This window comes from Cydia pomonella, chromosome 12 (genome assembly GCF_033807575.1).
Source record: "Cydia pomonella isolate Wapato2018A chromosome 12, ilCydPomo1, whole genome shotgun sequence".
Lineage (NCBI taxonomy): Eukaryota > Metazoa > Arthropoda > Insecta > Lepidoptera > Tortricidae > Cydia > Cydia pomonella.
The window spans coordinates 8,531,658-8,545,969 of record NC_084714.1 but is presented as its reverse complement, the minus strand read 5'-3'; the positions used below and the strand labels follow the sequence as shown (position 1 = coordinate 8,545,969).

Sequence of the window (14,312 nt, the reverse complement as noted above, 5' to 3'; positions counted from 1 at the left end):
AGGCATAAACTGTACCTCGATGAATCACTATATCGTGACTCATTTATCTGTTTATTTCACAGACACCTTTTACTTTAAAATGCTTCCAAGGTTTTTATGAGCTAAATAATGTTGATCGAAACGCAATTAAGTTTTTATGTCAGATAGCTATAATTATATATAAATAAAAGCATCATTTAACGTGCTTCTTATCCTAACTTTGTTTTAACTAGTCACGTCTATGTAAATTAGTTAAACTTAATAGATCGGATACATTTTGTTTCGAATTAGCGTGTCAAACATGGGGATGTCTGCGTCCAGATATGGCGAATTTGCCTGCTTGCAAAAATTATTACTAAGTACTCTATGAAGCACGCACGCGGCAATTTCCTCGCGAGGCAGCTCGGACAAGAAGTGCCTCGTCCGACCGAACGCAAAGGGCGACCGCAATGCCTCGAGCGATGCACACTGGGCACACATGCGCAGCGTAGTCGAGCGTTTCAATATTTTAGTATGTACACTGTTAGTACATAGTGCCTAGTCTTTGTATGCTAAGAGTCGGATCAATTCTAATTTTCGTTATGTTGTTCGGCCACTTTACATTTTGACTTATTTGGTTGTTGCAGCTCCACATAGCATCAGCCAACGGGTACCTGAAAGTCGTGGAGTTCCTGCTGGAGCACCGCGCGGCCACCGACGTGGTGGACCACGACACGTGGCGGCCCGTGCACGCCGCCGCCTGCTGGGGGCACGTGCGTATACACAGGCGACCACTCACGTGGCTCGCACCAAACCGTCTGGCATCCTTCAAATATTCGCTAAATTGTATCATTATTGTTTGGGAAATTTCGTAGTTCACTATTGATTATTGTAGTTGGTGCAACTGGCCCCAAGATGAATAAACTAATCGAAAATATTACACAGAATTTATTATTAGTACGGCAGTTAAAGTAGATCGTGCTGTACGGCCCCGTACTCCGTAAGTTATGTGATAACTTGCTTGTCTTGCGTGAAATTTGTAACACATATCACAACTAAAATGGAATTAAAAATTAGCACCTTCTCGCTTCGTGTGAGCGCCAAAATATTTCGGTGAAATGGGTCACGTGCAAGTGTTTTGAATCTTTAGTTAACAATCTACAAATTCAGTGCAACTGTTTAAAACTAATAATGAAATGGATTAATTACTTTATTGCAGTTGGAGGTGCTGGAAATGTTAGTGCAATATGGAGCTGATCTCAATGTTAGAAATAAACATGATGAGACGCCTGCAGGTAATTTCGCAATGATATGTGCCCGGATTATTTGCTTTATTTAAATAATAATCAATAAACGGAGGTTGGATCGTAGCATATTTCTTTATAAAGAATACAGCATTTTTCAAATGTTATTTAAAGCTATAAAAATCCGCTGATCAATATGCTTTTCGTTTAATTGAATCTGGTGAAATGGTTTCGTGCTTCGATTATGTTATCGGTGAAGCCATCGCCGACCGGTGGGACAGATCCCTTAATGTAGTAATGGGCTGGCTAACATCCAAAATTATGATTTCGATAATCTGAGCTACCAGCTAGCCTAGGTAGCTACCTAGTTAGAGCCACCACAGATTCAAATCAATCCAACATGTCTTCGGCTTCAATGATGGTGCAGCCCTACCCAACTCGTCTACCTTTATCCTGCACTAGCGTCATATTCTTCTTGCTCAATTTTGTATTTATTATTGTCCACTTTTGTTATTACTTCTTTATTTTGAGTAAATTTTCTGAATACAATTTTAAAAAAATATGTATGCGCATAAAAGTAGGAAATACAAAAAAATGTAACTACAGGTCAGATAATCTTTGAAGTAAAAAAATTTTAACGTAAAAAACCGCCGGTTTGAAATGCCATTTAAATTATCTAATTCTCAAGGCTTAGAAAAACAGGTCCAGGTCCGAATGCGGGTTCATGTCCAGGCCCAGGTCTGGATCCAGATCCGAGTCTAGGTCCAGATTCGGGTTTGGTTTCGAGTCCGGGTGCGGGTCCTGGCCCAAGTCGAAATCGAGATGGGTAACTTGCTTAACAAACAACGAAAAGGACAAATTGCCAAATGTGAACGTTATATGTCGTTAAAGAGGTCCGTTCTGATCATCAGCAGTTCCACTTCAACAAATGTGACCGTTTTGAATTTAAATGCTTGATTTGTTGATAAAAATACAAAAATCACTACATGTAAGCCTTTAAGATTTGAGGAGTATCCTTAATTCCTAATGGATCCCATCATCAGATCTGGGTTTTGACAAAAACGGGACCAATCAGAAAGTATGTACTTTTAATCAAAAAAATAATTTTCAAATTCGGTCCAGTAATGAAGGAGTAACAAACATAAAAAAACGTACAAACTAAATGAGAAGGAACATCCTTTTTGAAATCTTGAAGACCGACTTCAAACTTCAAATAAACCAAAAATGAGTAAATATTAGTCGCATGCTGTTACAACACTAAAGCTCAAAATGTTTTTCACCTCAGCAGCACGAACAAGGGTACTTTGTTACTTAAAATCGCAGTTTGCTCACTGAGTGAAACAAAATGGCATTCAAGTGACCTTTTTATTCAAATCTCATTTCGACGTACGTATACAAGTTCGAAATACTCGGATTCTATTCCCTCTGCCCCTTTCACGTCATTAGCAAAAAGAAAGAGACAAAAAAATTATAATGTCATTCAACGGTATACGAGAGTTGTTTGATAAGTTTTCGTTTTTTTAATAGTAGGAAAATAAACATGAAATCGGGCATGTGCCGCATGTGTCAGATGAGGTCGCGAAAATATTGAAAAAAGATTTCCTATGCTAATTAAACATTTTTCGTGGTAAAACTATCAAAGAGACTGAAGTTAGACTGAAAACAAATGATGGGGTATCTGCTTCTACCCATGGAATTGTATACAAGTGGATTACAGAATTTCGGTGTGGACGCGTATGACAAAGAACGCTGTAAGGACTCGAATGGACTACTGATGAATATCGGGAATAAAGTCCACGATTTTGTTTTCCATAACCGTCGAGTAAAGATAGATTAGAACGCTGAGACTATCAAATTTCCCTCGTGTTGACGTTTTCTAAGACCTCCGAAATAAGTCAGAACGCATCGTTCCAAAACACCTACGAGTATGAATTCTACTTTTAACGATATCTACTTATTGTTGACAAATATCCACAATTCGGACCGTATCTTATAAAGTTTTTATTTTCCAAAAAACAATCGTTATTTCTGTAATATTTTATTGTAATTTCTTTTATTAATTTTTTTTATTTTTAATGTTTAGTTCATTGTTTTAATTGTACAATGAAATACTTAAAATATGGTGTTTTATCAAATATTAAACGTTTTTTTAGGGTTTCGTACTTCGTACCCAAAGGGTCAAACAATAAATATAAATATTATAGGACTTACACAAATTGACCAAGTCCCACAGTAAGCTCAATAAGGCTTGTGTTGAGGGTACTTAGACAACGATATATATAATATATAAATATTTATAAATACTTAAATACATAGAAAACACCCATGACTCAGGAACAAATATCCATGCTCATCACACGAATAAATGCCCTTACCAGGATTTGCAACTAGGCAAAACAAATACTAAAAACAGAATGAAATAAATATTTAAGGGGGGCTCCCATACAACAAAAAAATTTTTTGCCGTTTTTAAAAATAATGGTACGGAACCCTTCGTGTGCGAGTCCGACTCGCACTTGTTTATTTTCATTAGCTAATTATTACGAATGAATACATGTAGGATGATTTGGAACGATGCGGCCTGACTTATTTCTTGGGTCTATTATAAACCTTAAATATACTGTTGATTTACGTTTGAGTTTTTTGTCTCTTTCTTTTTGCTAATGACGTGAAAGGGACAGAGAGAATACATTATAGAATCCAAATATTTCGAACTTGTATTAGGCCCCGCACGTGGAAATAACATTCGAATATAAAGGTCACTTGAATGTCATTTTGTCTAATTCGGTGAGCAAAATATCATTTTGCTCACTGTTTTTTAGCAGCAAATTACCCTTGTTCAAGCTGCTCAGGTTAAAATAACTATTGTCGCAGACATCTGCGAGGAGGGCGAGATGCGTGCCCGCATCGTGCGGCTGGCCGCCGAGCAGGAGGAGCACCGCCGCCGCGCGCACCCGCCCGAGCGCCGCGCCGGCGCCCGCCGCTCCTCCTCCACCGCCAGCAGCAGTCGGTGAGTCACACCGACGTTACTGATTACTGCTGGACATTCTTATTGACTTTACTATTAACAATTCTTCTTCTCGTCGTCTTTGCAATTACCTTTACTCGTACAAATTGGCAGTTAATAGTGTGGACGATAATAACTACGAAGGACACATTCTGTTTTACTCGGATTAAGGTTTCACCAACAGTCCATACTGTAAATGTCCATACGCACTTGCGGTAAGTACCACGGCGGTTGGCGCCAGTAACACTCAACAATATAGTAGCGAGCCGCAATCGCCAATGCCTGTGAGCCCTGAGAGCCACCCCACACTAGCGTCTCCCGAGCGTCGGCGTCTAAGTTAGCAGTTAAGTACGTGTTTATTAAAAAACAAAGTTGCGTCCCGCCCCGCTCTACGATTAACGGCAATAATCTCTTGTTAACCTGATATGTTATAAAGTTTACAATTTGTCTTTTAACAGTATAAACCGCCATGGCCAAATAAATATACTAAAACTTACACACTTCCTGATTTCGTCAAAATTTTATTAGCTAAAAATGCACGTACATAATAGATGTTATTGTCAGACATAATCGATATTGGTATCAGCGCATTCAGCCAGAAGGCATGCAAATCAGATAATATAGAACATATTTACAAAATATTTACAGATATACAAATAAATTAAAATTAAAACATGTCAAAACAAAACTAAAACGAAAATACGGCTATCTCTGGTTATTTGTGGTAAATTTAAAAAAAAACTAGCAAGAAAAACACTATCGAAATACATATACACTTGTGACTAAAGATAAAGGCAAGAATAATACACAATGTAGTTATATAGGGTGTATTGATAAAAGTAATAACGTTCCATTTTTTTTACAGTGTCCGGTCCGTTCGACGCACGTCGTTACGCGAAAAGCAAATGGCAGCCAAAGCAGACGCGCGAGGCGAAGCGCGCTTGAGGGAAACCTTCGACTCTGTCGTCGACGACGATATGCAGGTATGTAAACGATGTTGCTATGATATAGTGAATCCATAATCTCCAGTGTGGTTACAATGGCTATCGTTTAGCGGGTCACTGTGACAATTTAATTGTTAAGTACCTGTTAGAACGTAACGTTATTATCGCATTGCGCATTTGAATATACTATGTGTTCTTAGTGAGATATATCCCAGGAAACATCCGTATCTATACATGTTTGTTCTATGGTTGTTTGTGTGTTATTTCCGAACTATAAAATAAATAAACGGCCATGATGGCAGACGATAAAAACGTCTTCTTAAGTCCACGTAAGACGAGTTGATGGGAACACGAATGTTGACAATGGCGCCTATCGTCATTTCTTGCCTCGCTATTTAGTTTTTGGCGTGTGGTACTTCCAATACGGCACGACCACGGATGATTTTTCGGTTCTTCACGAGATACAGTACTTCTTTATATATATAGACACTTTAGATTGTAAAAAATATAGCCTTTCAATATTCCGAGGAATATATTTTTCACCTGAGCAGCTCGGACAAGGGTAATTTGCTGCTTAGAAACAGTGAGCAAAATCGTATTTTGGCCACGGAGTGGGACAATAGTTATTTGTACAACAAGAGATCAAAGTTTGATATTTCTTAGAGTGCTTATTTTGAGTCCCGTGCGAGCAAAAGATTCTATAATCTAATTTAGAATCTTGAGCGTAGTAAGGGACTCAAAAGCGCACGAGATGTAAATAACTTTGATCTCGTGTAGTACACAATATTTTTTACGTCTTAAATAGGTAAAAATATAAAATCCATCTTCATCACTATTTCACTCTTGTTTTCTTACAATTAAGTTTCGACTGCAATAAAATAATACGGAAATAATGAAATAACGGACATCAATTGAATTGCGAATACTACTATTTTGTCAACTATAGTAGAGATGGTTAAAAGTAGAATTATTTACTTTGCGTAACAATTGCGTACATTTTCATTAAGTAGTACATTGTTTTGATTGTATAATAAAATACGTAAAATATGGTGTTTGTATTAAATTTTTATTTTTAATTTCTAATTAATTATTACGCATGAAGACTAGTAGGTTGTTTTGGAACGATGCGGTCTGACTTATTTCGGGTGTCTATTATAAACCGTCAATTTACCGTTGAAATATGTATGCACTTTTTTCTTTTTGCTAATGACGTGAAAGCAGAGGCGTGGGCGACGTGGGCCACCGCCTACGGCCTCGCGGTCCGAGGGGCCTCGCATCTCAAATAATCAGAATATCTCGGACACAACGTAAAAATGTTCGTTATTTCTTGCGCCACCAGAGGGCCTCACTAAATGTACCTTGCCCACATAAAATTTTGGTCTTGCGCCGCCACTGCGTGAAAGGGTTATATTGTCTCACTCAATGAGCAAAATGCGATTTTGCTCACTGTTTTTAAGCAGCAAATTACCGTTGTTTGAGCTGCTGACTTACGGCTCCGAAACGTGGTCTTTCACTATCGGCCTCATCTCAAAACTCAAAGTCGCTCAACGAGCTATGGAGAGGGCTATGCTCGGAGTTTCTCTACGCGATCGAATCAGAAATGAGGAGATCCGTAGACGAACTAAAGTCACCGACATAGCCCACCGGATTAGCAAGCTGAAGTGGCAATGGGCAGGCCACATTGCACGCAGAGGAGATGGCCGATGGGGTCGAAAAGTACTCGAGTGGAGACCACGGACTAGCAAGCGCAGCGTAGGACGACCACCCGCAAGATGGACAGACGACCTTATTAAGGTCGCCGGAAGACGCTGGATGTGGGTCGCTTCCAACCGGTACATGTGGAGGTCCAAGGGGGAGGCCTATGTTCAGCAGTGGACGTCTTATGGCTGAGATGATGATGATGATGAGCTGCTGACGTGAAAAATAACATTCAAGTGACCTTTATATTCGAATGTAATTTCTACCAGCGGGGCCTTATATGAGTTCGAAATTCTATTCTCTTTGTCCCTTTCATGTCATTAGCAAAAAGAAAAAGACAAAAAAAGTTCAATGAAATTGGTTATTCGTGGTTATTCATTGAACATTTGCAATTCAAAATGAGTGAGAGATGAAGAAAGTATAATAACCACGAGATTAGGAATTTTATTAGTGGAATGCTTCAAATACTTTTAATGTTATTTCCACGCCATCTATTGGGTATACGGGGAAATGCGCGTCACGATGGGAATGAGGGTTTTCTGCACTAAGAACTAATAATTTCCATGGACCGTTTGTCAAACAAGAAACAATGCATGCCGCGCATACCTCGGACTAACTGTTAGTGACTAACAAATGGTAGCAACGGAACATTAGGTCTGCTCTAGTAAATAAAGCGCGTTCTATATTACCCATAACATGACCATGCAACAACGACAGTTGTTTGCAACCCTCATACAACGATTGATGCAGACGAGCCAGCTAAAGTGAGAGCTCTGATTATTTGTTAGTCGTATGTTGGTAGTATTTTCGACTTCGACTAAATATGCCAGGATTTCGGTCAAAGATGTGAATAATTTCCGCGGAACATATGCCCGCAGTTCTGTATAAAGCGACCAACTTTTAATTTTTGTTAAAGTGACTTACACCATAACTCAGTGGATTTGCTTGCTTTCTGCATTGATAAAAAATGAATTTAGTCATTTTCTGCATAACTATGGTCATATATGATGTTTTTTGAACGTTTGTAACGATCCTAACTTATTTTATACCTAGGTGATATGAACCACTTTTAGTATTTGACCGATTACGAGACCCTGACCCTGACAAACAATTTCATATATGTCGGCTGATCAGGTGTTTTAATGCCTACCATGTGATGCCGGCTTTGGACCACCCACGAAATCGCGAAGTAGAATGTGAGTCCGTGTGAATCGTAGGGGACGTCGTGTTGTTTGTTATGGGCAATTTAATTTGACCGTCCTATAACTACTTGACAGTTCTGATCATTGCCCGATATTCATACATTGAAGTGCGGGCACGGCTTTCTATTCCAATTCCATTTAAATCAAATCCAACTTTATCTACACAAAGTACTTGTACAGACAAGAATAAGTTACTTTAAAATGTATATTCTGAATATATCCCGTGACATGTCCATATTTATTTGTTACGGAGTTCAAATGATTTTAGCTAAAAAATCGATACGAACCATTTTGCGAACCACACTCGTTTTACTCACGTCGCCCAACAATCAGCGAGGTAAACACATCACGCAACATCGAGCACACATAATTAAAATTATCATAATTGACATCCATCTCGTGCCCATAGTATAAATGCGTCACTAGGAAATTATTCCGCTTTCAACTTTCGCGCGGAAAAACTGCCGGCCGCCCCTGTGAAAAACTAATGAGCACCGTGAAAGGGAAAACGCAACACGCTACGTCATAATTTATGAGGTATAGTGTCTTGGTCTGTGCTGTATGCGTCTTTTTTCTGACCACATCGGTGGCAAACTTAAACTATTATTAAGACGATAGTGGACGACCGATTTTCCATACAAACGTAGTCCCATTTTCCTCCCTCCACTATCACAAGTTTCATATTTTTATAATAAGACAGATAGCAAAGAGCCGTACCTAAGACATGTCAACTTGTAAGCGGTTGTGCTCAAGGGATGTGACTTACGCCTTGCTAACCCTATGAAAAACCAGTACACTCATTTTTTTTCTACAGTCGGAATAAAAAAAAATCTATATTTTAAAAAAAATACTCATAACTCATAACATCTTTATTGCTCATATATTATTGTAGAATCAGGCGGTAATTTGCGAAAATTCATATTAATGAAAAAAAAATATTACTTTTCTAATCTGAGAAAAAACAAAGCAAAGTAATATTTTTGTTTTCTTTTTTCTCTGATTATATTTTACAAGTTTACCGGTGACTACCCAAAAAAGTCGAATTGAATTCCAGTTGCATTGAATCGTCAGGCTTATATGATAAACGTCAATTATCGCTAAAAAAGAACGTAAACCTAACATTTTAACTTTATTTACGTTCATTAAATTTGTACCTCAAATATGTAAATATTATATTTTTATACGTTAATTGCTAAAAACTAAGGTTTAGTTAACCCAACGAAGTGTAGCGTGTTAATTAAATTCATTGTACTATCGTCGACATTACTGACTGATCGTTCGTAACCCTTATTGCAGCGACTTAAGGTCGAATTATAGTCAATGAAATATTCCTGTTAGTGTCTATTTTAACAATATGAGCCCGGATGAAATATGAGGTTATCTCCATTATTAATCTGTACATTGAGCAAATCCGCATCGTGGATGAGCGACTGTAGAGGTTGTTATCGAAACTGTAATTAGTACGAGGAGTAAGGGTCTTGTTTAGAAGTTACCTAATCATAAAGTTACATAGCTGTTCTTAAGGTCAATGTGGGAAGATCGGCATATACAATTTATTCCTGGAAGACCTATGATGGTAGACCTAAGAACTTTATTATGTGTATACGTAAGTCTATCAGAGTCAGAAAGAAACTTTCTATAAGAGGAGTATGTGTACAAACGCAAGAGTTAAAAGCGACGAAAGAGCTCGTAGATGGCCTTCCCTTATTGACGGTCTTCCCCACATTGACCTTAATTAAAATTGCTTAAAACGCGCTTGTTTACATGATAATATGATTGAAGGTTGTCTGGAAGAGATCGTTGTTTAGCGATAAGTCCGCTTGTTGTTACCTACACTGTTTGAGACCAATGAATTCTCTGTAACTTTTATTTTGTAGTGTGCAATACAGTATTTTATTATTTATCTCCTTGGATTTCACGGGCCTATAAATCCCGGTCTTTTGATAGGCTTGCATGGGGATATAGATCCAACACGTAGAGGCCTCTTGGAGAGCTTTAATGTCATGTAGAACGCCTGCTGGAACCCGTTCACGGGCGCAACAATAGACACCAATGAACCGGTCGCAACAGGCATTGGGACTATTGTAGTAAAGTGAACAGTATAACGGTCTATGGATTGAAGTTTGGGAGGACAATGAGACTAGGTTATTGCAAAGACGTCCGGACACCTGCCATAACAATGTTTTCACTAGTTATCGAGGCAGGCGGTGACTCGCCGCCCACTAGATGGGCCCCTGAAAATGCCGTCGTGAAGACGACCAGGAGCAACACCGGTGTGAGCGGCTCAGGGGTGTCGAGAGGTGTACGCCGCTTTCTACCCAGTGGCTGATAACAGCCACTGTGCCAACTCGCGTCTTATGCAAGTTTTCACTTCCACCCCTGGAGCATTTAGCTCCAACGACTCCTCTCTGGACGGCCAATGAAGGCAAGCCAGAGCTGAGAGTCCTGCGGGTCCCCTTGGGGTCCACTCCGACCGACGAAGACACGCCGGAGACGGAGACCCTGACCGACTCTCGGGAGTACTCGGGTCCGTGGGGTCGTTACTCCCCAACAGCTCGCCACAAGCTGCCCTGCGGTTTTATTATTTATTATTATTATGAATAACAGTGTTTGTCTCTTTCAATCGTGCGTTGTTAAAAAAGGACCTTTATTTTATCATTAGCATAACCCCGTCCATCATTCACCAGCGCCAAATGGCGTCCTTCAAGAAAGGCTATATGTACTACCGTCGACAGTGGGTGTTAAGAGACTGAATTTATCTCAGAACTATGATTGAAATAAACTGAACCTTAAAATTTGGTCATGATAATCGACGAATGTATAATCGTATGAAGATATCAATTATAATACAACTCACTGTAAGATATTTTTCATCCATATACACAGTCAGCATGAAACAAACAAAAAAGTAATGACACATCACATACTGTTCTTTATTTTGTAGAATATGAGAAGTCTATCATTGCTCTATTACTTCTGCAAATAAAGACGAAGAAAATTTAATAAATAAAACTACAGGGATGATATTCCAAACGCTAATTGAGCACACGAGATAAATAATGTAAGCACACTCCTATTACACCTAGCTATCACGTATCTCGAGATCATTGTTACGCTGGTTGGCCTGATCCGTACTCAATAAGAAATGTAAATGCATTCTTAGTGATTTTAATTAACACTATCATAATTACACTCTTAACCTAAATAGTTTCTCGTAAAATTTACGACTAACGGATATACAGAAAAACCATGAAATGAAATTAGAACATTCACGCTATAGTCTGCGTATGTACTACGGTGTTCAAATTCTTTGGTCATCTGTGCGTGACAAGCCACTAATTGGCACGGACGGTGATGCATTTGCTATCGGACGGATTTACACCATTGTTGGTTTACAACATTGTACGCAATGACGTTAGTTAAAAAACGGTAAAAACATGGAATACGGTAGCGTAAACGCAGTAATGTCTAATCTCAAAATTATAATGACGTATAATGTCTAATGTGTATGGAATTTAGGAGGGATTTCAGTCTTGAGAGGTGTGTAGGGTTAGAGCCGGCGTAGCTTTATTTGAAGTTCATAAGCGCATTTTAATATGCTGACTTGGAAAATAAACTATCTTTGTCTCTTACGCGTTTAGTTTTAATTTGCTGAATTATTAGTCGCAACTGAAATAAACGGTCGCGCTCCCGTCTAAATTACTTGAAGTACGTACGGTAGCGTCTCTGTGTGGTGACCGAGAGTTGTCATAAATACTCCATCGTGTACATTTGTTAGAAACCGTCATTGACTCATTAGGAGTCCTAGATATGCAGTTGGCTAGAAATGCTTCAGAATTTCCAATAAAATGACAAAGTACGATCAAACGGAAACTTGGACAATGGTGCAACGTATAAAACGTTCTATTAAGCTAGACGTTGCATTACCTAGGTTTATTGTAGGCGATTAAATCGTGCCTGTCGAAATACAGCAATTGGTGCCGATTTGGTTGCGATCACTGTTGCGTGCGAACTCTTACAGTCAAATTACTAGTGCTAGTTTAATGATGTTTACAACTATACTGTTAAATCTGTAGAACTTATTCAACTTGTGAGTGTTTAAATATTTGTAATTAAGTTATTTTATATATTACTTTTATATTTTATATGTTATAATATATTATTTCGGATGATTTGTTCTAAATTTTAACATATTCGTAGCAGCGTAGTTTAAGTATACAAATCGATATGGTCAATCGCCTTTGAAATTGCCTGATCTGGTACTTAACTGACCTAAGCTCCACAAAAATGCTACAAGTTTAAAATACGACACAATACAAATATTCTTTATAGCATACCAATAACAAAAGAAACAGTAAGGTACCTTTCTACAAATTAATCTATTGTAGACAAGAGACGGTCTTCCAAACAAACTTTACCAGTGTGCTTATACTGATTATTATCGTCCTATATACATACACATAATTTATATAAAAAACACGTATTGCGTAGTTACATTCAGATAAACAAAGACCTAACACATTGAGTGCCGGACACCCGCTCGGAGGGTTCTCTGTTCGTAGTCGCTTTCCTCTACAAAGCGGGAAAACGCTGGGATCGGCTACGAGCGTAGCGCTACGAAAACGTTGGCAGCGAATGTGTTAAAAATTAGTGACGGTTTACATGTGCTTGAACTCGGATTCCTTGTGATTCAGGCGAAACCTATATTTATCGGTAGATCCTGACTTGCAATTTTAGGTGGAAACGACAGTTTTACCGGCGCTTAGCTATAACTAGATAAAATTCCATCCTTATTAACATATTTCCATCGATTATCAGCCAATCGTTTCACGCTTTATCGACCACGTGAGATCTGGGCAAACATCACAATCATACATTAAATGGTGCATGCTATTGTAATGCCCACAATTATTACTTGGCTGAAAGGCTTTTTGTGTGTCATACTTAAAAGATAAAAGAAATTGCAAGCTTGTAATTGAGCGTATTATCAGATCAGTAGACCAACCGATCTGGTGCCGTAGCCAAGATGACTATCTTTTACCGCAATCCGCTAATAGGCCAATCAAATTAAATCCAAAAATAGTGTTTTGTGGAATTAATTCGTAATTGTAATCCGAGTTTGCTCCATCCCAGGAGTTGTGCTTAAATTTTGGGAGCCGTAGGAGATAAATTTTTCCTTGGATTGCCAAACCACTCGATGTAGAAGAAACCTACCATCAATCAGACACTGGTAAAAAGGCGTGTTCAGATTTTTAACATGATTGTACAAAAAATAATAATTCAAAGTGGCGGCCATTCTTAACAGACTTGACTATTAATTCATATTAAGGCACCTTTCGGATTCTCAGATATAAATTTTCATCATGATTAGAACAAATTTTCTGTCAGGCGTACCGTTTTCGATCTACAAGCAAAAAACTAAAAAAGACCAAAATTGTATGCAGACCTCCTGGAATAGAGCAAACTAGGATTACACACATTCAGACCAAATTAAGGTATTAAAACGATTTCCAGCTTGCTGGGAATTAATTTTTTGTTTGGCCTATAATAGAAAAGTAAAAATGTAGTGGAATGACAGCTGCAACCGAAAAGTCACGTGATAATTTCCTTTCATTACAGGTGCGTAGACAAATTGCCAATCTTTAACGCTAGTGAACGAAACGCAACTGTCTCTGTCGCACTAATATCGATGAGTGATAGAGAGAGATAACTACGCTACGCTACGGAGCGTGAACGATTGGCATCTTGTCTACGCACCCTGGGGTTTCGACTGGCGTTTACTTTAAACGATTGTGACTTGGCCTCTGGGCTATAACCGCGAAAATCGAAGTACGTCAATTGCGGGCATTTTCTCTGTCACTCTAATTACGTCTTAGAGAGGGTAAATAGATAAAGATCTCCGCAATTTGTGAATTTCGATTGTCGCGGAAGGCCGGTGGTGTCATCTTTTATTATATTTATTTATGCATTTCAGTTTTCTAAAGTGGAGCATTGTATATTATAACCAAAATAATAATTTTACTAAGAAAAAGAGTACAGTATTTTATGATTGCAATGTTGAGATAATGTTTGTATTATTTGTTTACCTAACCCTAAAAATGGTGTTTGTATGATCTACCGAGAGCCACATTTGTGAAATACCAGTGCTTCAATGTCATTGTTTGTTAAATACATCTTTACTATCAACACTATGCACGAAACGTGCGTCTACGTCTCTCTATTTGCGTTATTACTCATATCACTAAAGTACCTATCCGTA

The 14,312-nt window shown here is 38.4% G+C and overlaps 1 protein-coding gene across 4 annotated transcripts in view; it reads left to right on the top strand.

The window, feature by feature from the left end:
• LOC133523423 (protein phosphatase 1 regulatory subunit 16A) overlaps nucleotides 1-14,312 on the top strand; it is a 53,782-nt gene that overhangs the window by 20,618 nt on the left and 18,852 nt on the right. For all 4 annotated transcript variants that reach the window (XM_061858997.1, XM_061858996.1, XM_061858995.1 and 1 more), the window contains 4 exons: nucleotides 606-731; nucleotides 1,178-1,253; nucleotides 4,077-4,212; nucleotides 5,075-5,192. In XM_061858997.1, the coding sequence (XP_061714981.1) occupies nucleotides 606-731; nucleotides 1,178-1,253; nucleotides 4,077-4,212; nucleotides 5,075-5,192 (456 nt within the window). The remainder of the gene's footprint in view (nucleotides 1-605; nucleotides 732-1,177; nucleotides 1,254-4,076; nucleotides 4,213-5,074; nucleotides 5,193-14,312) is intronic.